The sequence below is a fragment of the Zootoca vivipara genome, chromosome 16 (genome assembly GCF_965207765.1).
Source record: "Zootoca vivipara chromosome 16, rZooViv2.hap1.1, whole genome shotgun sequence".
In the NCBI taxonomy this organism is placed as follows: domain Eukaryota; kingdom Metazoa; phylum Chordata; class Lepidosauria; order Squamata; family Lacertidae; genus Zootoca; species Zootoca vivipara.
The window spans coordinates 25,946,909-25,973,959 of record NC_142599.1 but is presented as its reverse complement, the minus strand read 5'-3'; the positions used below and the strand labels follow the sequence as shown (position 1 = coordinate 25,973,959).

The following is a 27,051-nucleotide window of genomic DNA, read 5'->3' as shown; positions in this document are numbered from 1 at the left end:
GAAGGCGGTGCGGCAGGGGTGGGGGGAGCAGAGGGAGAGGAGCCAAACAAGTTCAGCTGGCTCCCCAAAGCAGCCTTTTGTATGTCAGCAAAATGTGCGCCGCCTGCCCTGATATCTCTGCGTGTTTATAGGAGAAGTGCCCATGGAGGGGAATGTAATAAAGTTAAATCAGCGCAACCGCCAGCTCAGGGCAGAGGCAGCCTGTGACGCTGTGCCTTGTGCTGAGTCAGGCCTGGGTCCACCAACCCCGCCCTCCTCTGCTCCAACTAGGGAGAAGGGAGGAATCGCTTTGGGTGGAATAAGCCACATTCGAATGCAAAAACCATGCATTTAAAGCGCTGCGATACCACTTTAAACAGTTTTGGCTTCTTTCCCCCCAAAGAATCTTGGGAACTGTAGTTTCTTAAGGGGGCTGAGAATTGTTAGGAGGCTGCATCAACAGAAGCACATACCCTCCAACATTTATCTGATGAAAATAGGGACATTCTATTCCATGATGATGATGATGATAATTTTATTATTTATATCCTGTCCATCTGACTGGGTTGCCCCAGCCACTCTAGGCAGCTTCCAACATGTATAAAAACATAATTAATGTTTAATAACATAAAAAACCTTCCCTATATAGGGCTGCCTTCAGATGCCTTCTAAAGGCTGTGTAGTTGCTTATCTCCTTGGCTCAGGGGTCGCATAACTCCATAACCTCCAACATTTCTCCAATGAAATTAGAGACATAAGGAAAAGTGGGACATTCCAGGATCAAATAAGAAACCAGGATGGTCAGAAATCAGAAATCCAGGACTGTCCCTGGAAAATAGGGACACTTGGAGGGTCTGGAAGTATAGAGGCCCAATCAAGGGAAGTCATAGAGCCCAGCTCTATTCCACCTTGCTCATTCCACACCTGGAGTACTGTGTCCAGTTCTGGGCACCACAACTTAAGAAGGATATTGACAAGCTGGAACGTGTGCAGAGGAAGGCGACCAAGATAATCAAGGGTCTGGAAACCAAGCCTTGTGAGGAACGGTTGAGGGAGCTAGGTATGTTTAGCCTGGCGAGGAGAAGTCTGAGAGGAGATATAATAGCCATATTCAGATATCTGAAGGGCTGTCACATGGAAGATGGAGCAACCTTGTTTTCTCCTGCTCTGGAGTCTAGGACTCGAACCAATGGATTCAAGTTACAAGAAAAGAGATTCCAACTAAACCCCAGGAAGAACTTTTTTGACAGTAAGAGCTGTTCGACAGTGGAACACACTTCTACAAAAGGTGGTGGACTCTCCTTCCTTGGAGGTTTTTAAGCAGAGGTTGGATGGCCATCTGTCATGTATGATCTAATTGAGATTCCTGAATTGCAGGGGGTTGGACTGGATGACCCTCGGGGTCCCTTCCAACTGTACAATTCTATGAATCTACAATTCTACTTTCCATCAGGCAGTATTCTCCCCATTTTTCTCTTTGTCAGCCACTTTCTGGTTTTGTTGACAAGCCAGCAGCGTATAAATTTTATGAAGTAAATAAACAAGAGGCCAAAAGGAAAGTGAGGAAGGCGGAAATCTCCCGACGCCGAAGTCAGGCCCAGCCAACTCTGGGAGATGCTATCGCAAAAAAGCATGACAAGCACTCAGGAGCAGCTCTCCTGGGCACGCAACTCTGAGGTTGGTTGCCTCATGGGAACATTCCAGCCAGGGCAGGGAGACGCTTCCCTTGGGAGGGAGAGAGCGTGTCTCAGCAGAATAACTTAAGAAGAAGGAGAAAACATGGAGCTGGAGAGAAAGAGGGAGGGTGGGCAGTGATCCTGCCAACCTGACTCCCCACCCCCCAGCCCCCAACTCCCGTGCAAACTCCAGAAAACCTGCAATGAAAACCTCTGCAGGGAAGGTGATATGGAGCCTTTGCAGAGAATATCCTTCTTCCACCCTGGCCCGAGGGCTCTGGGCGGGTTACGAGCTGTTCTTATCTCTTGCGCTATCCCTGCGAGGGAGGTCAGGCCAAGTGACGTGTCCAAGGCCACCCAAGGAGGCTTCATAGCATCAGAGAGCTGGAAGGGGCCTTACACTACCTAGCTTCTTGGCCATCTGGCGGGCAGGAAATAGGAAGAGTGGGAAGGAGAATGAGGGTATGACCACATCCACAACAAACATTTAAAGAGCTATGTCGATACCGCTTTAAACAGCCATGGCTTCCCGCAAAGAATCCTGGGAGCTGTAGTTTGTTTAGGGTGCTGAGAATTGTTATGAGGTTCCTGTTTCCCTTCGCACAGCTACAGTTCTCAGAGTGGTTTAACAAGTCACTGCTTCTACACGGGGAACTCTGGGAACTGTAGCTCTCCGAGGGGAATAGGGGCCTTTTCACAACTCTCAGTGCCCTTAACAAACTACAGCTCCCAGAATGCTTTGGGGGGAAGCCGTGGCTGCTTAAAGCGGCATCACTTTGTGTGTCCTATATCTACGCTTCTAGTTTTTTATTTGTTCTATACCAGGATAATTGTCACATTCACCACCACCGCCCCAAAAATATGCAAATGGTTTGGAGCATGTGCTAAAAAAACCATCTGTTAAAAAGAACTCTTAACACAGACCTCCCTGCAAAACTTTACATCTCAGCCAGGGTTCAGTTGTGAGAAGGAGTGACTGTCAAACCAGTCTGGCTGCCATAGCAAAGGAAGGGATGTCCCAAGACAGAGACAGAGGAGGAGAAGAAAGAGGTACAATGTCTGCTAGAAGGAAACCAGACTCCTAATAGTATGTAGACACGGACTGAATGTCTTTCAGCCTAGAATGTAGGCAGAGAGTTTTGTGCTTCTAATCTACGCACAGCACTTAGTACATTTTAGGTGATTTGTAAATTTGCCACGGGCATTCCTTCTTTTTCAAGGGGTATTGGTGGTAACCTGGTAAAATCTCTGTCCCTGAGTTTGCTTTTCGGGGGGGGGGGGTCCTCCATGTTAAAATTGGGTGAAATTTAGTCAATGGCCTTGTCTGGCAGCCTAAGAAAAAGAGCCTGCTAGATCGGGTCAATGGCCCATTGAGTCCAGCATCCTGTTTGCAGTGGGCTAAGCAGAGATGCCTATTATGGGAAGCCCACAAGCAGGATTCGAGCACGAGAGCAAATCTCCTCTCCTGTGGCTTCCTGCAACTGGCATTCAGAAGCATTACAAGCATAGCTATTGTGGCTAGTGGTCACTGTTAGCCTTTCACTTCATGAATTTATCCATTTCTCTTTTGAAGTCATCCAGCTTGGTGGCCATCGCCCGCCTCCTGTGGCAGTGAGTTCCATAGATTGCGCAGTACGAAGATGCGCTTTCGTTTATCCATCCAGCATCTTCCAACATTCACCTTCATGAGGTGTCCATGACTTCTAGTGTTATGAGACAAGGAGAAAAAAGTTTCTCCAGCCACTTTTTCCATGCTGCGCATCATTTCGCCTTTTCTCTAAACTTAAATTGTCCTATAGTCAGAAACAACCAGAGTGCACAAGGATGGGGAAATATTTTGCTCCTTCCGCAGGATTTCCAGAACTCCAATCTCAGAACGGGGAACAGATGCTGGTCTCTTCTCTAATGCTCATGCCCCTCAATGAGAGCATATGAACATCAAGGCTCCATGCGCGCACCCCAGCAGCCCCGGATCAACAGCCTCTTCATTCAAAGCTGGTGGCAGCCTTGGAGCAAGAGCCAGGTTACCAGCGGGCCTCTGAGCATGTACAGAACGACTCTTCCATGCACCCCTTTCCCTTACTGTGGAATAAAACCACCCAGTTCTCGGGGAATGCTAAAGGGATGACTTTTCAGGAAAGGCTGAGAACTGGAGCCTCCCCTTTCAGAAACAAAGCAGGATGATGTTCATAGCCCCTGCCCCCACTCTGACTCTGCGCCTTCACCAGAACTGGAGGGGCTGTAAAGGGTGACATTTACCCCTTTGACATTTCATGCCTTGCACAGATGCAACAGGTGACACCAGCATGCTGGAACCTGAAAAGCGCCATTCAGTAGCACTAAGGCTCCCCTGCAAACACGCCCCCCCCCCCAAACGGATCCAGCCAGCTGCCCTGTGCCTTCCCGTTCCTTTTACTCTTGCCCCTCTAGCCAACTTTAGCCTGTTGGGGCAGGAAGCTGCTCTGATTGCAGTCTAAGGGCACCCACATGCCTTGCTGTGTTATTTATTTACTTATTGGTTTGCCTGTTTTTTACTTAGGCCACATCCGCACTAACCAGTTACTTGAAACAGTCATGGCTTACCCTCAATGAATCATGGGAACTGTAGTGTGTTGAGGGTGCTGAGAGTCCTTAGGAGGACCCCCCCCCCGGAACTACAATTTCTAGAATTTCCTGTGGGGAGGGACTGGTTATAAAACCGCTTTGGCAACTGTAGCTCTGAAGGGAATGATTCTGAAGACACAGAAAAAAGAATTTAAATGCCCCATTTCAGCCTCTCCACAACTTGCCCTTTTGAACTTGTGGGACGGTCAAATAGCAGCTTTCTGATCTAAGGAACCTTTGACGCAGATGCTAGCTGCAGCGAGCTTTTCTTGGCCTGGAAATGGAAGATGCTACAGGACTTAAGCCTCTTGTAGTGCTAAAAGAATATGTGGACTTCGGCTAGTGCAGAGAAAATAACTCACTTCTCAGCCTAACCTACCTCACAGGGTTGTTGTTGGTGGGGGAAATAAAAGAGTGCAGGGGGTGGGGAGAGTAAGGAACCACATAAGCTACCTTGAGTCCATTGCCAGAAAAGATGGGATATAAATGCAGTAAATAAATAAACACGTGGCAGCCTTCAATTCCCCAGCTACTTTTCCCCGATGGGAAAAACCCCCTTCATCATAGGCCTCACACTTGAAATGCTATATGATTATTAACCATCACAAATGCATAATATTCTTTATACCAGCCCTTCCCCCACTCCCTCCCCCCCACTTGGGTCTTGGCAGACCACTTGATGGTTTTTCTGCCTGTTGTAGTGATTTTAATGTGTTGTGCTAGACGCTGCGTGGTTTGTAATCCCCTATTTTTACTACTTTCTTTGACTTCTTTAATTTATTATATATTGCGTTGCAATTTGAATTCAAATTGTAATGTGATTAAAAATCAACAGGAATGTTTGATGCAATCTCTGCTCTTCAACCACAAATCCACAGACACGTCATGGACCATCTGAATGAGGTCCACAGACAACAGTTTGGGAACTCCTGCTTCTTCCACATTTACCTTTTGCCCTGCGCTTTTCTAAGCACAGGTCTGCACTTTAAAGCTCTGTGTCCGAGCTCCCCTGCCTTTTTATTTTATTTTATTACTCTGCCACTTTCCCCAGGAAAACACACTCTTTTAGCAGTGAAACAGTACAAACAGCAATTTGGGTTTTCTGCAAACTGCCATTTGCTCCAATTCAGCACTGGGGTGGGCGGCGAGGAGTGCTCAGACAAAGAGCACTATTTTAGACTACAGTGGTACCCCTGGTTATGAACTTAATTCGTTCCGGAGGTCCGTTCTTAACCTGAGGTACCACTTTAGCTAATGGGGCCTCCCGCTGCCGCCGCGCGATTTCTGTTCTCATCCTGAGGTAAAGTTCTTAACCAAAAGTACTACTTCCAGGTTAGTGGAGTCTGAAACCCGAAGTGTTTGTAACCTGAGGTGTTTGTAACCCAAGGTATCACTGTATGCCTCACATGATACCCGTTCCTTGGTCACACTGGCTGGAACTGACTGAGAGCTACCGTGTTTCTCCAAAAATAAGACATCGTCTTATATTTATTTTTCCTCAAAAAACCCCCACGGTGGCTTTTTTTCAGGGGATGTGTTGTTTTTTTATTAAGTATGGTACAGTTTAACCTACAAGGTTAAACTGCCTATCACTATGGCTTATTTTCGGGGTATGGCTTATTTTCGGCGTATGGCTTATTTTCGGAGAAACGCGGTAAGTAGATCCTCCAGAGCCAGAAGCAGTCTACCTCTGAGTACCAGCCATGGGACTGAAAGACCACTCCGGCCTGTGCTTCCTAGGCATGGGGCAAGCAGAAGTGCGGACGAGCCCTGAAAGATCGATTTCTCACAAATGCAGAAAAACATATTACATAGCCCCTTTAACAGTGCCAGTTCCGCAGATCAGAGCAGCCCAACAGACATATGGAAGGCCAAGGCCATCTCATAGATAAACTGGTCCGGAGTTGTTCAGGGCTTTATATACATTGGACATGGCCTGGTAGAGAACCGGCAACCCATGCAGATGTCCACTGCATAGGCACATATCCACAAAGATGGGCACATATCCCCACAGGGCCTTGCTGTAGGCATGCCAGGGCCTCATCAAAGGAGGCTGGAGCCCCTGGCCTCAAAAAGCAATCACCCCTCCCTGCCCACAATGAAATGATAATTTTGGGCTGCCATACGTCCGGATTTCCCCGGACATACGCAGAATACTGCAGTCGGAAGCAGTGTCCTGGCGGAAATCGGGAAACCCATTTTGGCACTGTCATTTTTACCCCACAACTTTTCAACTTGGACACCTGTAAAAGAGGATTGGACAAATTCATGGACGAGATTCCTATCGATGGTTATAGTTATATCGATGGTTATAGTTCATGGAGGAGATGCCTATCGATGGTTATAGTCATTGACGGAGGCTATGCTCTGTCTCACAGTCAGAGGAAGCAATGTTTCTGAACACCAGTTGCTGGAAACTACCAGTTCTTGGGTCCTGCTCAAGGGTTTCCGGCAGGCACCTGCTTGGTCGCTGTGAGAACAGGATGCTGGACTAGTTCGGCCACTGGCCTGGCATGTGCCACCGACTCCTAGGCAAGCCTTGCCACCGCCAGCCGGGCCTCAGGCATCCAACCTGAAGGAGGAGGTAAGGAGGCATCAGGAGCCACCGCCTGTTCCGGCTTCTCCTGCTAGCAGGTATTGTGTGTGGTTAGAGAGAGGGAGAGAGGGAGAGAGGATGTGCCTGGACACATACAATAGGCAGCCAGGGAGAGAGGGAGAGCGTGAAGGGAAAAGGGTGGGGACAGAGGAGAAACAAAAGGAGATGCAAAGGTGCCTCCGCTCCCCTCTCCCTCCTGGAGAGTCCTGGGTGAAGAAGAGCAGAGGCAGAGAACAGGGCTTGGCTCAGGGGGAGGCGAGGCAGACGACAGCCAGCCAGCCAGCCAGCCATTCAGTCAGCCAGCGCTGCTGTTTGCATCAGAAGTGCAGAGCTAGTGCTTTCCCCTGGCAGGCATTTTGGGCGAGGGAGAGAATTAGATTAAGGGAGACACGCCAGCAGCTCTGCATCCCAAAGGCTGTTTCCAAAGGACACCTCTGCCACTGCTTCCTGACGCTGCCCCTGGCCAAGTCCCACGTGCCAAACTATGTCATGGTGAACTTTCTTAAACCACCTTCTTGGGGTCCTTTTGATGCAATTTAATACAGCGGTACCTCGGTTTACAAACACAATTGGTTCCAGAAGTCTGTACTTAACCTGAAGCGAGCTTTCCCATTGAAAGCAATGGAAAGTGGATTAATCCGTTCCAGACAGGTCCACGGAGTACTTAAACTGAAAATACTCAAACCAAGGTGTACTTAAACCGAGGCGTACTTAAACTGTACTTAAATGCTCAAACCGAGGCGTACTTAAACCGTATGACTGTATTTGTCTTCTGCTTTTCCAGCAACAGATGTACAAACACTGCAATGAGTGCGTCCCCTCCCAACGTTTCTCTGATGAAAATAGGGACGTCCTATTCCATACTCTCCCAACATTTCTCCAATGAAAATACAGCCGTACCTTGGAAGTAGAATGGAATCCGTTCTGGAAGCCCATTCGACTTCCAAAACGTTCAGAAACCAAAGCACGGCTTCTGATTGGCTGCAGAAAGCGCCTGCAGCCAATCAGAAGCCATGGAAGCCCCGCCGGACATTCAGGTTCCAAAGAACGTTCGCAAACCGGAACACTCACTTCCGGGTTTGCGGCGTTCAGAAGCCAAAACATCCGAGTATCAAGGCTTCGGGATCCAAGGTACGACTGTAGAGACATCCTAAGGAAAAGCGGGATATTCTGGGATCAAATCAGAAACTGGAATGGCTTCTGTAAATCCGGTACTGTCCCTGGAAAACAGGGACACTTGGGGGGGGGGTTCCTGTGACTGTGATATCAAATACAGGCAACCCCTAATTTGTGCAGGGGGTGCATTCTGGGTCATCAGATACATTGGCAGAGTGCACATAAGCCCAGCCTGCTCAGTTCCGCCCCTGCCCCATTCTGCCCTCTTCCGGGTCCGAAAATGGCATGCACGTTGCACAAGCTTTGAACGCACGCAAAATGGCCATTCCCTGCACAGTAGCATATAAATAAAGCAAGCAGTAACACCAAATCCATCAAAACAATGAATACAACTCAATGACGTCATGGCAATTCAAAATATAGGAAAGAGTTGCTAAGCACCAGCCCTTCACAACTGTTTCGGGCTCATGGTGCTATCGGGGCAATTATAAACAATCCCACTTTCCAAACGAAGAAGCTAAGAAGAGCTTGCTGGATCAGGCTAACGGCCCGTTTATTGTCCAGCATCCTGTTCTCACAGTGACCGACGAGATGCCCATGGGAAGCCCAAGCAGGATTCAAGCACAAGAGCAAATCTCCCCTCCAGAAGTTGTCAGCAACTGGTATTTAGAAGTACTGCTGCCTTCAACTGTTGGAACAGAGCATAGCCATCGTGGCTGGTAGCTATTCACAGCCCTCTCCTCTAAGAATTTGTCTAATCCTCTTTTAAAGCCATCCAAGTTGGTGGCTATCTCTATGGGAGGGAGTTCTAAAGTTTAGCTATGTATTGCTTGGAGAAATACATAAAAATTATCTGTCCTTTTTGAGGTGAGGAAACCAGGATTCCTAATACTGTTTGCATCTGCAAGTTTCAAGGTGAATACTGTACACTGCTTTGTTTCCAATCCGACTGAAATCTTGCAGCTTTTCATACCACAAACGGCTGGGGGGGTTTGTTAAGCTTTTGTTGTGCTATTGTCCCAGAGTGCTCCTGCAGGGGACAATAATGCAATAATAGTGGGGAAACATCACAGAACAACTAATACAGTGGTACCTCTACTTACGAATAACTCTACTTACAAATGTTTCTACTTACGAATGGAGCTCCATCCTCCATCTTGGATGCGGTTTAGATAGGATTTTTTCTACTTACGAATTTTTAGATAGGGTTGCTTCTACTTAAGAATTTTTTCTCCCAATGCATTCCTATGGGATTCGACTTACAATTTTTTTCGACTTACAAATGTGTGTTCGGAACGCATTAAATTCGTAAGTAGAGGTACCACTGTATAGTGGAATGATGTGCGGACAATCCAGTATAAATCCACCACTAATGTAGTATTATTGTGTCAATTACATGTTGCAGAAGATACCCCCGCCAGTCTGGAGGGGCTCTTACTGCCTTCCCTCCAATCACACTAATTTTAAAACATAAGATTTAATTTAACATGGAGGATTTTTATTTACAGTATTTTTTGCTATTTCAGTCAGCCCCCTTACCCCAGTGAAAGAAGGAACAAGCTCCACAAATATTGGATAGTGGCACAATTTCTGCAGCAGAAAATGCAATTTAAGGGGGATCTGCAGCCAGGACCTCCTAACTACAAATCAGTAACTGGACATGGGAGTCACTTGAATAAAAGTGATTTGATAGTGGGACCAAAACTGACAGAGGAAAGGACTTCTCCACGTGAGTCAGAGCTTTGGAACTCACTGGTACAGGACGCGGTAATGCTGAGCCTTCATTAGACTAGGGTTTAGGAATCTTTTCCAGCTGCATTTGGCTCCCGGACCTGAGGTCCCCCACCACTGCCATTAGACAACTTAACGGTGGGAAGGTTTCTTGTGAAGCTCAATAAAAGAATAAAGTGATATTTTAGAAGCGATCAAAGCGCTGCATGGACATTGCCTTGGAATCCTCACACCAACCCTGTAAGGCAGGCAGGCCATTGTCATGAGCCCCCTCACTCCAACTTTGCAAACAGGAAAGGCTGAAGCGGAACAGCTGGCCTGAGGCCACCAAGTACATCCGTTGCCTAAGCAGGATCTGAGCACCAATACAGCGCCCGGGCTGGACTGACTCAGCCTCTGCACCCTTCATGTGCCCAGAAGACAGGTCATTACAAAAGAAAAGATGATGAGGTAAACAGCACGCAAGCACTTGACCTTTGGGGCTGAGGTGCCTGGCTATGCTCTCGATTTCTATCCTCTGCCAGCTTCAAGGTGCTTGCAGGGTTTGCTTAAAGCGCCCCCCCCCCCGGCCCCCAGAGCCTGGATCCTTAAGCTCTTCTCCCAAAACCATCCGAACTATCTGAGCCTCACCGAGCTCATCATCTCGTCCTAACGCTCCCAGAGAACTGTCTGCCAGTATGCTTCTTACTATGTTTCTGCTGTGTTTTTTATAATTGTTGTTTTATTATGTGTTTCTAATGTTGTACACTGCACTGAGATCTTTTGATAAAGTGTGGTATATAAATGGAAATTTTATATTATTATTATTATTATTATTATTATTATTATTATTATTACCATTATTTATTACTGGGTCAAGCCCACAACAGAGCTGCCTTTTCCAACAGCAGCCAGATGCTTCTGTGAAGGCTACAAAACAAGGCCCCATTCACCCACCCACCCTCTCCTATTTAGCTAGACTGAGCAATGTTTATGACTCTTATAGCCCACCTTCTTTGCTCCAAGGAGCTCAAAGCAGTGTACATAGGTTTGCTCTCCATTTTGTCCTCCCACAGCAACCCTGTGAGGTAGCTCCGGCTGAGAGTGACAGTGACTAGCCCAAGGTGAACCACCCCACCAGTGAACTTTGTGGCTGAGTAGGGATTCGAACCCTGGTCTCCCAGGCTCTAGTCTGACACTCTCACCACTACACCACACTAGCTGCTCATAGCCCCGTCCAGCAGGAATTTCTCACCTCATCTAAGGGTTGGGAGCTTACCAAGCCTCTCTACCTGGCCCTCAGGACTTGACACCTTTCCCAGTCACACCCCCTCCTGGCACACCCTCCTTGAATGCTGGAATGTGCCCCTGAACCCTGATAACCCCTTTTGCTCACTCAGATGGAGGATAGAGAGGTGTGAGTATTTATCTATAGACACAAGCCTACTGTACAAAGATACATTTGCATCTGTTGCTCCGCCCCTGTTGTCTCTGGCCACACCCACCAATGGCATGTGGTCCTCGGGAGGCTGCCTAGAAGGGAATGCGGCCCTCAGGCTGCAAAACATTACCCACCCGCTGTCTTAACCCTGTCTAAACATCCTGCTTTCAACAGTATCCAGGCAGATGTTGCCTAGAAGCCCCAAGCCGGGTGACAAAACGAGGAACCTTCGGCAACTGATATTCACAGATAGACTGCCTCTGGACATGAAGGTTCTTTTTCGGGCATAAACTGCTTCGGCCTCACCTATCCTTTGTGATATAGTCAAGGTTCGCTTACAGCCAACTTTGGTTGGCTTTGGGCCTTACATTTACTGCTGGAGGGCTTGGAAAGGTGTGGAGGAACGGGGGAAATCAAAATTCACACTGTCCAAAAGGAGTTGAAGGCAAGGAAACCCACACAGGCGAGAAAGAGGCATGCTGTGCTTCGCTGTTTTTTTCCTGCCAGCTGGTTCCGGAAGGCTCATGGGGGAATCTTTAAACCAACCTTCGCCAACCTGGTGCCAATCTTGAGGTTTTGAACTACAACTCCCATCATGCTGCCTGGGCCTGATGGATGTTGCAGTCTAAAATGGGTGCACTGTCTGCAACTGATGGGGAGTTGCGGTGCAAAATATCTGCAGGGCATCCAGATTGGTGGAGCCTGGTTTAATTTGAAATGGACAGCATTTTTACATCCCTAATTAATTTATTTACTACCATCAACATCCGTATTTATACTCCGAATGGATTTAGCCACCAGGCAGCACTTAAGTATTGATTACAAGTTAACGTCTAGAAGCAGCAATTATAACCAAGCTTCCAGAATTAAGCACTCCAGCATCATAGTGGAGCAGGGGGCCCATGCCTGGAATTTAGAACCCAACACCCACCACCATCAAGAGACAGAAGGGCTGGCAATTTCTCCCCCAACCACCTACCCCTCAGTGCTTTTTATTATTATTATTTTTTGAGGACAGGGTGGCGGTTTGGGGAACTGGGACTGCAAAGCCCTTCCTGGGCACCGTGCCCAGTGCTGAAGAATCACAAGGTTGCCACCCTCTTTAATGAGAACCTGGTCCCCGAGGAACAAGCCCAGAGAACCGGCTGGGCAGGGGAGAGTCACCACCAGCTAGCAGGGCTGGGATGGCGAGCGGGCGGAAATTGCACTCCCGACTTGCAAAACAACTTTCACTTCACCCGGGGAGCAGCAGGAGGCCCAAGGCACGAAGCCACGGCAGGATGAGCCTGGTGCACGCAAACCCTTTAAACCATCCCCATTTACCCAGGACCCTGTCCCTGACAAATCGCTGCTTTTCTTTCCTTTTTTCTTTTGCACCTTCTGGGGGTGCCTTGTGGAACATCTTGCAAGCTTTTGCTCCCCAGCACCCATATGAAATTAGGCCAATGGCTACTGCTCTATGGCCTCAAGTTGCCCATTCATTTTTTTACAGCGCTGAGGGCTAATCCAAACCTCATTTTGTACTGCATTTCTAGGCACAGATCCAGGCTTCCCTGTTCTGTATCTAAGGGTTCCCCCCCCTCTCTCATCCTGATGCTTTCCCCCCAAAAATCCACTGAACTGGAGCAAACGGCAATTGGGTTTTCCATGGATAATCCACACTTACCCTTCCGCTACTCTTTCCAGGGAAGGCTTCCGATTTGAAGCTCCATGTCTGAGCATCCCCCCTTTTTTTGCCTTGAATTTTCCCTGTGAAGACCCGCTCATCGAAGCTCAATCGGCGCAAACATCAATCTTTGGAAAACCCAAATAGCTGTTTGCTCCAATCAGCTTTAAAGAGCGGGTTTGTGCTGGGAAAACCTGGGGCAAAACAAAACCACACTTGGATGCTGAGCATTAAAATGTGGAGCTCTGCCTGGAAAGTGTGGGGCAAAAGGTAAGTTGGTACAACGTGGGTTTTCCTAGGAAAATGCCAGGACAATAAAAAATCCACTTGGACCTGGACCTGGAAAGCGTGGAGCAGTGTGGAAGAACCCTAAGGGTGCATTCGCAAAGCAGTTCCCCATTTCCCTGGCATTTCCCTGCTAATTTCTGCATTGCATCTGAGCTTTCACATGACATAAAATCCAAAAAAATAAATGGAATATGATGCATATTTAGTGCTCATTTCTGCATTATTTCATTCTGGGGGGAAATCATTTGCAGCCCCCTTGACCCAGGGGTAAATCACAGGAGTAAAGTGACAAAATTTGGGGAGGTATACTGGCATGCGTTTTTTTCCTTCCCGTTTTCATGGAGGAACAGAAGCAGGCTGTGCGGAAAGGATGGGTGTGTAGTGACATTGCCCAGTGTTTGTTGTTGGTCTGAGCTCAACATGCCGGTATATGGGTGAAAAAGCCAGAGTTCCATAACACAATAAGTACTGCAGTGAGAAAGGAACATTATAAAACGGGACAGAAGTAACGGCATTATAATTACAGGAAAACAAATGAAATATTCCCCATGATTGAAAGCACCCTTGAGGCTGCAATCCTATACATACAGTACACACTTGCCTGGGAGTTAGGCCTAGCGAACTCAAGACTTAAGGGAAGGGCTCTGTGGCTAAGTGGTAGGGAATCTGCCTTGCATGCAGAAAACCCCAGGTTCAATCCCCACCATCGGACCTGCCTGTAACTCTGGAGAGCCACTGCTGCCCATTGGTGCAGACCAGTGTTTCCCAAACTTGGGGGGTCTCCAGCTGTCCAACTGTTTTTGGACTACAACTCCCATCATCCCTAGCTAGCAGGACCAGTGGTCAGGTATGATAGGAACTGTAGTCCAAAAAAACCAGCTCGAGACCCAAGTTGGGGAAACACTGACATAGACAATACTGAACTAGATGATCTGATTTGTTATAAGGCAGCTTCCTAGGAATTCGATGAAATAGCCACACACAAGAATGCAATGCCTGATCCTCATGCTCGGGGTCTCTGCTTAAGCCCCTCGCTCTTCCCATGTGCACACGGAAAATGGCTCGTCTCCACCTGCTCTACTCTGCATTTACTCGCTCTACTCCAGCAGCTTCAAAAGCAGGAGCAGGGCACTCGTAACACGTCTCAAACATGGGTGGTTCAGTTCTATGCCTCGCCTTACATCCGAAGTGAGCCCCACACTGTATTCGGCGGGGTTCACTCCCTTGTCAACAGTGCACCGAATTGCACTGCTTTCCGTGGATCTGGTTCCCATAGAAGTGTAGAATGGCAAAGTCCAACCCCCGGCAGCACATGAATCCCTGACAGACAAGACATCCAACCTCTCTTTGAAAAACCCAATGAAGGAAAATCCACCAGCAGCATCCTGTTCTCACAGTAGCCATCAAAGCCCTCACCTTCATCGATTTGTCCATCGAAAACGTGGTTTGGTGCTGATCACTAAACACGTGCATTGCATTTCCCCTGAGCTCAAAGTTATTAAACCAGCCAAGATCGGTCTCAGCCACCGTCAGATAACTTCTGTCTACACACCTACAGGAAGGCACCGAGAGAACCGTATCACACATATTCCCATAGCAGAGGAGGGGATATTCAGGCTAAGTGTGACCCTTCAAGCTGCTCCACCTGGCCCTCTGCAGGCCACACACCCCTACCGGCCCTGCTTCACACCTTCCTTGAGTGGTCTTGCCTGGCTGGGATTTGTCCTTGAGCTCTGATCAGGCCTCTTGCTTGTCTGCATGGAGGGCAGACAGGGAGGGAGCGGCGTGGGTGGGTGGGTGGGTGGGTAAAAAAGCCAGCTTGCTGGACAAAAGTGAAATTTGCATACATTGCTCCTCCTACTTTTGCACTTGTCCTGGCATGTGGCCCCCAGACGGTTGCCCAGAAAAATGTGGCTCTTGGGCTGCAAAAAAAGCCCCCTCCCCCCAGTCCTGGCAGGCAATCAACATTTTTGGAATGTGTGCCCCACAAGGCAAAAACTTAGCCAGCAACCAACTGGAAAATAGGGATCGTTTGAGCCTCTGCTTCTTGGAGCCTGGATGCAAAGAACCAGCTGGCCCCACCCACCTATCCCAAAGTCAGACCGGCTCTTTAAAAAGAAAAAAAATCTGGTTGCCCGACAGGTTCCTGCTGCCACCATGGCTGCTCTTGCACAATCGGTCCAGCTGGGACGTTTGTGGGCTCACTTGCTAACTTTTGTTTTGCAGAAGCTGGGCAGCTACCAGGGAAGTGTCCATTAGCCCCCTTTTACAGCTGCAGGAGCAGCTGCGGAGAAAGGGAAGAGGTGGTTTATGGCTGCTTTGGGCATAATGTGCATCAGAGATGTTTCGAAGGAAAGCACAGGTGCAAAAAATATGCGTCTCTCAAAGATGCCAGGCAGGATCTGGGCTGGCTTCTGATCCCGGGTGAGCATGGGCCATGGGGGGGAGCTGGGTGTTTAGCCTGGAGAGGAGAAGGCTGAGAGGTGCTATGACAGCTCTCATCAAATATCTGAAGGGCTGCAATGTGGAAGGTGGAACAAGCTTGTTTTCTGCTGATGCTCTGGAGGGGAGGAAGGACGTTCTGACAGCAAGAGCCATTCACCAGTGGAATGAACCCTCTCGAAAGCTGGTGGAATCTCCTTCATCTGAGGTTTTAAAGCAGAGGTTGAATGGCAACCTGTCAAGGATTCTTGAGTTGTGATTCCTGTGTTGCAGAGGATTGGAGTAGAAGACCCTTGGAGATCCCTCCCAGCTCCCTAATTCTATTATTCTACACAATTTGTTGCAGTGCCATGGGACAAACTGCAGTTTAAATGCGGCTCATCCAAGCATGGTTCCACTACCACCACCTGGAGCCTTAGAAAGTGATTCTTGCTACAATCTCTGTACAACGCATGATTGAGAAATGATACATAGGAGGCTAGAATACTCATTCACGTTACTAATGTCCTCCCTTCCGGTTTCTGTTCCACGCCAAAAATAGACATTCATTCATATAAATAGCAGGAGGGCTCAAAGACAAGGCAACTTCATGCACAATGTTTTGAGCCCAGCTAGCGTACAGTCGTTCTCCTGTTTGATGGACTGGTGATTGATTGAGGTTTCATCAATAGGAGGGAATGGCTAGCAGAAGGTCTCCTGAGAGCTGGGCATCTCTCTGTGTTTCCTGCATGAGATACCCACCGAGGCATGGAAGAGGTGAAATTAATCCAACTGAGGGCAGGGTGGAAGTGTGTTTCTAGATGGAATTAGACAAAAACTGACCACCTCACTGAACAATGAAAGGGGTGTGCGCCACCACGCACTTGATCACCCCCCTGGATGCACAGGAATATCTCTCTTGCTCCAAGATTATGAAGACCAGGGTTCAAATCCCCACTCGGGCATGAAGCTCACTGGGTAACTTTGAACCTGACACTGCCTTAGCTGAATGATGGAAGATTTGGGACGTGTAAAAGGAAGTGACTACCAGTATTTATGCAGCACATCGTTAAAACTATGGAACTCCCTCCCAAAAGAGGAAGTGACGGCCACCAGCCTAGACGCCTTTAAAAGAGTTTTAGGGAAATTAGCCCCCTTCTGCAGGGAAAGGGCTAAAATCTCAGAGTGAGACTTTCCGCTTGGCCCAAGGGGACTCTCTCCCAGCTCTGCCCCCCTTTTGTCCACCAGGCCCCCAAGAAACTCAAAAAGGAGATGCCACATTCTCATCCTGCAAGCCCCACCCCTACATCACCGCTAGCTTATTCCTAGACACCACTCCATATCTTATGAGGAACAATTGAAGGAGTTGGATCTGGAGAAGATAAGACTGGGAGGTGGTACGATAAAGGTAAAGGGACCCCTGACCATTAGGTCCAGGGACAGAGAACTCTGGGGTTGCGGTGCTCATCTCACTTTACTGGCTGAGGGAGCCGGCATACAGCTTCCGGGTCACGTGGCCAGCATGACTAAGCCACTTCTGATGAACCAGAGCAACGCACGGAAACGCCGTTTACCTTCCCGCCAGAGCGGTCCCTATTTATCTACTTGCACTTTGAGGTGCTTTCGAACTGCTAGGTTGGCAGGAGCTGGGACTGAACAACGGGAGCTCACCCCGTCGCAGGGATTCGAACCGCCAACCTTCTGATCAGCAAGCCCTAGGCTCTGTGGTTTAACCCACAGCGCCACCCGAGTCCCTTACGATAGCCATCTTCAAATATCGAAAAGGCCGTCCCATGAAGACCCCCCAGAGGGTGGGACCCGAACTGATGGATTCAAATGACCTGAAAGGAGGTGCTGACTAAAAAATAGGAATAACTTCCTGAAATTAAGAGCTGTTTGACAGTGGAAAGGACTCCTGCAGAAGGTGCCCCGCATTGGAGCTTTTTAAGCAGAGGTTGGATGGCCATCCATCAGGGATTCTTTAGCTGTGACTCCTGCATTGCAGGGGGTTGGACTAAATGACCCTTGGGGTGCCTTCCAGATTTACAATCCTATGCAAAGCTGTCAAGTTTTTCCCTTTTCTCGCGAGGAAGCCTATTCAGCATAAGGGAATTTCCCTTTAAAAAAGGGAGAACTTGACAGCTATGATCCTATGATTCTCCCTTCCCCAGCCAACCCGCCCCAGTCCCAGGCTCCAGAGCCTGCCTGGCAGCCCCATGGACTCCGGGGACTCGCTCAACCCTGCAGCCTTTCCCAAACTGGTCTCTGTGACTCACAGAGCTGCTTTTGCGGGCCTGCGAGTGATTGTATAAGGCACAAACCCCGAGTCAGCATCTCTTGCAGGGCTGGAGCTCCTTCCCGAGAGAGTAATGCAAAACCAGTTGAGTTACTTCAAAGCTGCTGGAGGAAGGGAATTGGGGGGTGGGGAGACACAGGCAAAGAGGCAAGTGGAAAAGGCAAAGCTAACAGCCCCCTCCTCTAAATGGCACCCCATGATGCCAAATCTTATCAAATTAGTGAAGCAGAATGGTGCCCAATGGGGTCTCTCAGATTAGGGAGGCTCATGGTGAGAGGAGAGCAGCCTGTTCTCTCAGTTTATCTGCCCCTGTGCTCTGGGCAGGAGGAAATCCAACGGGTGAAGCTTTCCTCGGCATAGCAAGAAAGCACCCTGTTGAATTTCCGCTCTTCGGGCTGCACCAAGAGCAATGCGGCAACATCAGGGCTAGCCAATGTTGCGGCACCCTCCAGGTGATGGTGGAAACCCTCAGCTCCCATCAGCTCCAAGCAGCAAGGTGAACGGTCATTGATGGCTGGGGTTGAAGTCTGACAATATCTGGGAGTCACTACATTGGCGACACCCCTGCTGTACACGGTCAGAGAAGTACAATTCCCAGAGTGGTTAAATAACCAATCCTGCTTCACAGGGAGCCCAGGGAATTGCAGTTCTGTGAGTGGAATAGGGGTCTCCTAACAACTCTCAGTACCCTTAACAAACCACAACTCCCAGAATTCTTTGGGGGAAGCCATGACTGTTTAAAGTGGCATCATTGTGCTTAAAATGCGAACGAGGTCCAAGTTAGTACTTCACGCTTCCAGATCCTGCACAAAATATATTTGGGCACCTAGGCATCCCACATATAAATAAATCACTGGGGTGAGTTGTTTTCATGGGTAAGTTACTGACGGCTTCCTTGCTTCTTAAGTACATAGTAACTTCCCCTTGGCTTCTTTCAGGGAACGCTGGACTCAGCTAGATTGGTAAAGAAAAAACGATTCATATGCATTGTATATGTGATATAGCATTGTGCCACTGTGGAGTCCCATTTTCTTGTACCTGTTTTCCCTGCTTAAATTTACAACGCATTTAACTGAAACGCTTCTTTGATGTGTCTAGATCCAGCCTCCCTCTCCTGAGTCTTCTATTGCCACCCCACCAAATGCCACAACTTCTCAGCCTCCGCAACACCCAAGCAAGGCAGGAAACAACGTTATTTCAACCACTTACAGAGCAAGCAGCCCACAGAGAGAAAGACAGGCAGACGGGGGCTCTTGGCACAGAATAGCATACCTTCCCATGTGGGAGGCAAGCTGAGTTCAGTGATTGTGAAAGACACGGCACAGGAGGAGATGGCATTTTCCCACCAGAAAGTGGTTTTCTTTGCAACAGAAAATTAAGCTTCCTGCATCATCAGCCAAATTGACTTCTTCTTCTTCTTCTTTTGGCAACAGTCCTGTTTTTTCTAACTTTCAAACATCATTAAGAAAATGAAGAAACCAGGAAATCTGTTTTTGGTGTTGCCCTTACGGTTGTCATTTCAAGGGAAGAGCTTGTGAGTGTGTTGCTGGCTGCAAGAAATAGAGTGGCCCATCCCTCTCCACTCCACCGAAAGGACCAACTCCTCCCTGGCACTGCTCCTGTGATTTTAACAGCAGCATGATATTGGGGGGGGGGGGAGGAGATGCAGCAGCTTCAGCTTTCGACCCCCAATTGGTTTCCATTGTAGGAAAGGGAAACACATCACTTGCTGAATTTCCTTGGGTCAGGTTAGCGCAAGGGCACCAAACGGGCAACGCAACTCCAAACTGCAAACCCTCTTTTTGTTTCACCCTCCAGCAAGAGAGAAAAGGGAGAGGGATCCCATCCCAGCTTGCCTTTGCAGGTGGGATCAGGAACCTGGGATGCTGAAGTGCCTCACTTCCCAAGAGATCACCCAAAGGGTCATCCAGTCCAACCCCCCACAATGCAGATGTGCAGAACTATCACAGACCAGTGCGTTCTGCAAAAGGTACTGACAACCGTCCGTCTTTCCTCCGAAATCCTGATACATACATCCCCAGGCATCTCATTTTCCAGCTCATCTCCCCTTAAGAATCTGCCTTTTGCGAAACAGGCTACATCAAGCAGAGGCTCTTTAATCCACAGCAAGTCAACAACAGGGGATCAAGCAATGTCTAGGATCCCTAAAACACACAAACACACCCTCTGCCTTTCCCATCAGGTACATAAAGGAAGGCTTAGGAAGGTGGGTGGGTGGGCCTGGAACGAAACCGAAGCAGGACTTTCCCCATCCAAACGCATCCCCCCCCCAAAAAGCCCAGCAGAGATTAGGCAAAGCTATCATTACCCAATTACTCACTAAGTCGGTCTGTGGGAAATAAAGGAGTTATAAAAAAAACGATCTCTCTTTCAGAGAGCTCAACAGTCAACGCAAAGTGTATGTGTTGTAGAGAAAGTCGGGGAGGGGGTGAAACGGAGAGGAAAAAGAGCCCAGAGGGCGAGGACTTACCGGGGATAGCCAGCAACAGAAGGAAAACTTTCCGAATCATGGCGCAAGGTGGAACCAGCTGGTTCAGCTGCTGCTGCTGCTGTCAAAATGCTTTCCGCAGGCTTTAGAACCAAAGTGGCCAGCTGGGTAGTGGCGAAGAACTTCTCCTTGCTTTCTCGATGACAACAGTGCCGAGGAGTTAAGGAGTATTAGGGAGACAGCTACTCAGCTTTTAAAAATAAAAAGAGCAGGGCGAGAGGGATCATGCCAGCTGAAAGGGAAACAAGGGGGCTGCCATCCTTAGACTCGATGCTTCTGTGACTCCTGGGAAATGGGTCTTTCTCATGGGGTGTCCAGGAGAGGGTGGTCAGGTCCCCCTTTCTTCGGCGGCGTTGGTTTGGTGGCTTGCTCCTTGATGGTGCTGAGCAATCGCTGCTCTGTTTTGAAACTCCACAACCTGTTCTCCACGAACTGCCAGAGGGAGGGGAACGGGGAGGGAGAGAGAGAGAATATTAACCTGTTTGGCAAGTTTAAACAGGTGTTTCTCAAGGGGGGGGAGGCGGGTTTCGTTTATAAAAGCGAAGGGAGTTCACAGCCCAGTGCCAGAACAGCTCACCAGCGGTGTCAAGGCATCACCTTTCTGGGCAAAAGCTTCCCAGCTCCGATCCCAAAGGCCAGAGCTTGCCTTCCCTTGCCCCACTGACCCATTCCTCAAGGGCCAAAGCGAAGGCCAGACACCAGGATGTCAGGAGATATGTGTGTCACTCAATCCTTGCTGGAAAAGTTAAGCCTGGTCATATTTTGCTCACCACCACCACCACACACATGAATTTTTTTACAAGAAAAAATCAGCCTGGTCCTTTAGACCTAGACACCTTTCCCCTGAAGTAGCATTTTTCTTGAAGCAATAAGACAGCCTTTGCCAACTTGGTGTTCTCTATGGGAGCTGCTGACCAAAACATCTGGAGGGCACCAGGTTGGCAAATGCTACTGTTTCCCAGGTGATGAGGCTGCAATTTCTCATTGTTTGGAAATATCAGTATTCCATCCTTTGGGAATGGGACGCGGGTGGCGCTGTGGGTTAAACCACAGAGCCTAGGGCTTGCCTATCAGAAGGTCGGTGGTTTGAATCCCCGCGATGGAGTGAGTTCCCGTTGCTCGGTCCCTGCTCCTGCCAACCTATCAGTTCGAAAGTACGTCAAAGTGCAAGTAGATAAATAGGTACTGCTCCGGCGGGAAGGTAAACGGCGTTTCTGTGTGCTGCTCTGGTTCACGAGAAGCGGCTTTGTCATGCTGGCCACATGACCCGGAAGCTGTATGCCGGCTCCCTCAGCCAAGATGAGTGCCGCAACCCCAGAATTGTCCGCGAATGGACCTAATGGTCAGGGGTCCCTTTACCCCTTTTATCCTTTGGGAAGTGCATCCATTTACAATGGCAAGCATCAGGTAGTAGATGTTGTTCTCTCCACCTGCCACCCCACGTTGTGTTCTGTGTTCTTTTGTTGGTTCAGCATCTAGTTTGCTGTTTGACTGCCGTTAAAAACGCCAGGAGAGCTGTGCTGGATCTGACCATTTAGTCTTGCACTTGGTTTAAACAGTGGCATAGGAATGCCTACGGGACGCCTGGAAGTGGAACACGAGAACTGCAGCACTCTTAACTGGTCTTTTGGGACATCCCATCACTGATACTGGAGGCAGTCATAAGAACATAAGAAGACCCTGCTGGGTCAGGCCAATGGCCCATCTAGTCCAGCATCCTCTTCTCACAGTGGTCAGACAGATAGAATCACGGAATCATAGAATTGTAGAGTTGGAAGGCACCCCAAGAGTCATCTAGTCCAACCTCCTGCAACGCAAGAATCTCAACTAGATCATACATGGCAGGTGGTCATCCAACCTCTGCTTAAAAACTTCCAAGGAAGTAGAGTCCACCTCCTCCCAAGGGAGTCCGTTCCACTGTCGCAAAGCTCTTACTGTCAGAAGTCCTTCCTGATGTTTAGTCGGAATCTCCTTTCTTGCAACTGGAATCCACTAGTTTGTGTCCTGTGAGCAAGTTTGGAAGACAAGAGGCCTCTCCCCTTTGTGGTTTCCAGCAACTGGCATTCAGAAGCATTAGTGCCTCTGCCCACAGAGGCAGAACAAACAGCCATCATGGATACCAACCACGGATAACCTTATCCTCTGTGGATCTGCTGTTAAGTTAACCTGCACTGATTATTTTTAAAGCCTCCTTGAGGAGCAGTTTGTTTAAAAGAAATTAATAAAGATCAATTCTCTATTGTATGTTTAATCTGTTTTAATGATTTTATTGAGAACTGCCTTGAGCGGTTCATTAAAGGCAGTATATTTTAAATAAAATACTGGAGAATGCTTGGGCCATTAGCCATAGGGCCTTTCTCAGGCTGTTGCCGTTTTGCAGGAGGGGTTCAAAAGGCATACCAGGAAATGTAGGTTGGCAAAAATTAAAGTGAATCAAAGCTGTGTCTCCATAGCGCAATATATCAACTTTAAGAAATAAGAAACTGGACTCTCTTTTTTGCAACAAAATAAAAAAATTCTTTCCAGTAGCACCTCAGAGACCAACTAAGTTTGTCATTGGTATGAGCTTTCGTGTGCATGCACACTTCTTCAGATATCTTCAGGTATCTTCTTCAGATATCTTCTTCAGGTATCTGAAGAAGTGTGCATGCACACAAAAGCTCATACCAATGACAAACTTGGTTGGTCTCTAAGGTGCTACTGGAAATAATCTTTTTTAGCAGTTAGGAAAGTGAACTGGGAAATGCACTGAAAAGTGCAGAATGAATGAAAGGATAAGAGGAAGCTGTGTAAACACCCTGCAAGGAAATCAGGACAAATGCTCGTTGTCCGATTACCACCCTGCAAAACAAATCAGAATGAAAGCTCAATAAAGACTGGATATGATCTTGCTTACTTCCGTGTAAGCAAATCAGGAGGCATGGGTTCCATAAACAGGCATGGGTTCCATAAACAGACCTCTTCAATACAGGGCCTCCACCCCACCCCACCCATGACCACATTTTATCCTCATTCATTAAATGAAGTTCCTGTACACGAGGCTAATCAACCTTGTTGGAAAATTCAAGACACATAAAAGGAGGCAGTGATGCTACCAACTTGGATGGCTTTAAAAGAGGATTAGACCAATTCATGGAGGAGGTAAACTATTGATGGCTACCAGTCATGATGGCTGTGCACAATTGCTCCACAGTTGGAGCCAGGAATGCTTCCGGTTTCTGGATACCACAGGAAAGTGCTGTTGTGTCTGACTCCTACTTGCAGACTTCCCAGCAGAGGCATCTGGTTGGCCACTGTGAAAACAGGATGCCGGATTAGATGGGCCATTGGCCTGATCCTGCTGGCTCTTCTCACATGGTTGCGTGGGGAGAGCCATGTTACTTTTCCCCACAGATCTTTTCCAATGTTGGTTAGTTTTTACTTTCTTGGTGTAATTCTACAAACATAGCCTTTCTAGGAGTTGCTTATAGGGAACTCCAGTGCCCAAGGTGCCCGATCCACACAGGCACAGAGGCATCCTGAGATGTGAGGGCAACATCATCTGCTAGGTTCTATGGCTACTCACTGCCAGCTCTGCCCTTAGAAGAGGCCTCTGCCTGCAGGCGTAGGCTGATGATGTCATCGGGCCGCGCCAACATCTGGAGGCCTAGCAGTGCTGGAAATGCAAAGTTTCTGAAAGCCAGTAGCTTCGAGGCAGTGGCCCAACCCATCAGAAAACACACATTTCAAGTGCATCGAGAGGTCTCTGGCATCTCCAAGCAGAAATGCCTCCTAAATGATGCTCCCAAGTGTACGGGGAAGGGTTGCAGCTCAGCGGTAGAGCATCCGCTTTGCATACAGGTGGTCTTGGGTTCAATCCCGGGCATTTCCAGGGCTAAGCACAGCACCTGACTGAAAGAGCTGCTGCAAGTCAGTGTAGGTTAAGTATAGCCAATGGGGTGCCCTCAATAGCTACTAGCCACAATGCCTGCATTTCACCTCCATTGTCGGATACAGTATGCCTCAGAATACCATTGCTGAAAACTGCAAGAGGGGAGAGTGATCTTGTGCTCAGGTCCTGCTTGAGGGTTCCCCAAAAGAGGCATCTGGTTAGCCAATGTGAGACCAGGATGCCAGCCTAGATCCCCAAACTGTGGCCCTCCAGATGTTTTGGCCTACAACTCCCATGATCCCTAGCTAAGAGGACCAGTGGTCAGGGATGATGGGAATTGTAGTCCAAAACATCTGGAGGGCCGAAGTTTGGGGATGCCTGGCCTAGATGATCCAGCGGGCTCTTCTTATAGAACCCCCCACTCCAGAGGCAGTCTATCTAGAATTCTAGCTCCTATGAGGAATTTGGCCACCATGAGAACTTAGTTCGGGGAGGAAGCCTATCAGCGGTGTCCTCCAGATATCTGATGGACTACAACTCCCATCATCTCTGACCATTGGAGACGCTGGCCAAGGGTATGGGCATGGCCATTGTGGGGCCAATGTTAGAGTGCTGGACTACTAGGATCTGGGAGGGACCAGGGTTCAAATCCCCACTCAGCCACAAAACTCACTGGGTGACCTTCGGTGAGTCACTGCACCGCTCAGCCCACCCCACTTCACAGAGTTGTTTTGAGGATTGAGGAGGGGGAGAACCATGTTTACAGCTCCTTGGAGGGAAAGGTGGGATAGAAATGCAATAAATAAATAAATAAATGAGAGTTGTACTCCAACAACATCAGTGGGTAGCTTTCCCCCAGTCTAGTGACCGCCAGGTGTTTTGAAACTATCAATTACGATTTGCTGATTTATTTTAGATGGGAGTTGTAGTCCAAAACAGCTGGAGGTCACCAGACTCAGGTGAAGGCGAGTGCCGCATGCCCTATGCAGCAGTGGGGGCTTGTATAAGCGACTATTTTAAGGTGGAAGGGACGGCCTAACCCTCTTTTTGCATTCAGAAGCACAAGCCAGGGAAAGACGCCTAGGTGGTTCTCCCGAGAGCTGGAGAAAAGCAGTCCCGACTCCCTCTGCTGGGAAAAGCGGCTCATGTCCGAAGTATATGCACTTCGCTGGCTTCGAGCCCAGGAAGTTTTACCTGTCGCAGGTTGCTGCATTGGAAGGAAGATGGGCAGGCAGGCAGGCAAGCACTGCAAAGAAGCTCTCTCGCGTCCCTTCCGCGCCTCGCCGCCGCTGCAAAAAGTCCCAGGCCCGACGAATCTTTGGCTCCGCACTCAAAAAGGGCAGCGCAAAAAAAGCGCCCTGCACGCACCTGCTCCTTACCAGGCTCCGCTCCACTGCGCATGCGCGCCCCCGACCCCCTCGCCCGCAACCTTTGCTCCACGCTTAGGTGGCCAACTTTTTGGACCAGCCCGGCTCCTCTGCCTCTTTAACAATAGCTTTCCAGCACTTGTTCGCCCTTAGTGCTGGATTACCCAATAGGCAGACTTAGCGGGTGTTCAGGGCACTGGCAATGCAGGGGCACATAAAGAAACGGATGGTTATTACTATTTTAATTGGCATTTTATATTTCAAAAGAGGCATCAAAGTAGCCATCATGGGAGAGAGCAGAACTTTGAGAGACATCCTTATGCTCCACTACAAACTCCCAATTTTCTGTTCTCATTTTATTCCTTTTCCTCACCTAAACCAGGGCTAACACAGATTGAAATAATGTGGGGAAAATCAAACCTTGTCACGTGTTGCATGTGATGTACATGCATGTGATGTACATGCAGAAATTGCATGTACATTTTGTGATGTACATGCAGAAATTGCATACATGCAATTTCTGTGTCCGTTTGAAAAATAAATGTTATTTTACAATTGGATATTGTTTTATTTTTGAATTACAGGGGGGGGGCACCATAATCTTTTCAGTGCTTAGGGCCTCTAAAGGATTTAATCTGGCTCTCCATGCCACCACCTTATTTCTGTCCCTCAAATTCCTGTGCAAAGCAGCAGGCCAAGCTGCCTGGCAACCCTAGTCCAATCCACAGATTCCCTACCCCCTTCCCTACCCCCAATGCTAGCAAATTAATGCATTCAAAATAGCAAAAACATGGCAGCAGATTGGTGAAGGCTGGAGCCCGCTGGCAGGATTCCTATTCTAAAATAGCACCTTCTTGCTCTCTCCCACTTTTGTCAAAACAGTTTATTTCAGAGAGCTTCTAAGTTCTTTTCATGGCACATTGTGAACACCATGCATGGAATTGAAAGGCTTTTGGTTTCCGGGAGGAAAAGATCCCAGGAGAAAACTATGGTAATAAAAGCTGCACTTTGAACTGTGTGTAAAATCCTGAGCACTGCGGCGCTTTGCTTTCTTTTTTTGAAACTGTGTGTGCAAAAAAAAGTGACACCCACCCGCCAGAGTTGCCAGCTCCTGTTTCCCATGCCTTTAACAGCAGCAGCTCAACTCCACAACATGAAAAGTCTCAACCTTCCAGTTTCTGCACCTGCCAGGTGCTGCGAAAGAGCAAGCAGGGCAGCCTTCCACCCCACCCCCCATCCTGATCAGTTGGCCACTGCCCTCCTGACCTATAGCAACTCATCCGAGAGTGACTGAAAGTTGCAATTTTTGAATCCCAGTCCAGTGTGATTTGGTCCAAAGGAAGCTTTTGCTAGGTACTTCCACATGCCACACATGGTCAGTCATGGGATGGTTCCCACAGCCGCCCGCTCCATCCGTGGCCTGATTCGCAGGCAAAACATGAATGGCCCACAAATGCTCCCTGGTGACTAAGGAGGTGTGTGCCTTGTGAATCACAGCTCAAGCAAACACT

General features: G+C 48.5%; 1 protein-coding gene across 1 annotated transcript in view; it reads right to left on the bottom strand.

Annotated features, from left to right (window-relative positions):
• NECTIN4 (nectin cell adhesion molecule 4) overlaps window positions 1-25,578 on the bottom strand; it is a 90,212-nt gene extending 64,634 nt beyond the window's left edge. Inside the window, exons 1-2 of the mRNA XM_035097807.3 lie at window positions 25,368-25,578; window positions 20,285-20,734 (exon numbers count right to left, since the gene is read on the bottom strand). Coding sequence (XP_034953698.1) covers window positions 20,285-20,324 — 40 coding nt within the window. The 5' untranslated portion in view covers window positions 20,325-20,734; window positions 25,368-25,578. The remainder of the gene's footprint in view (window positions 1-20,284; window positions 20,735-25,367) is intronic.
• Window positions 25,579-27,051: the final 1,473 nt, after the last annotated feature.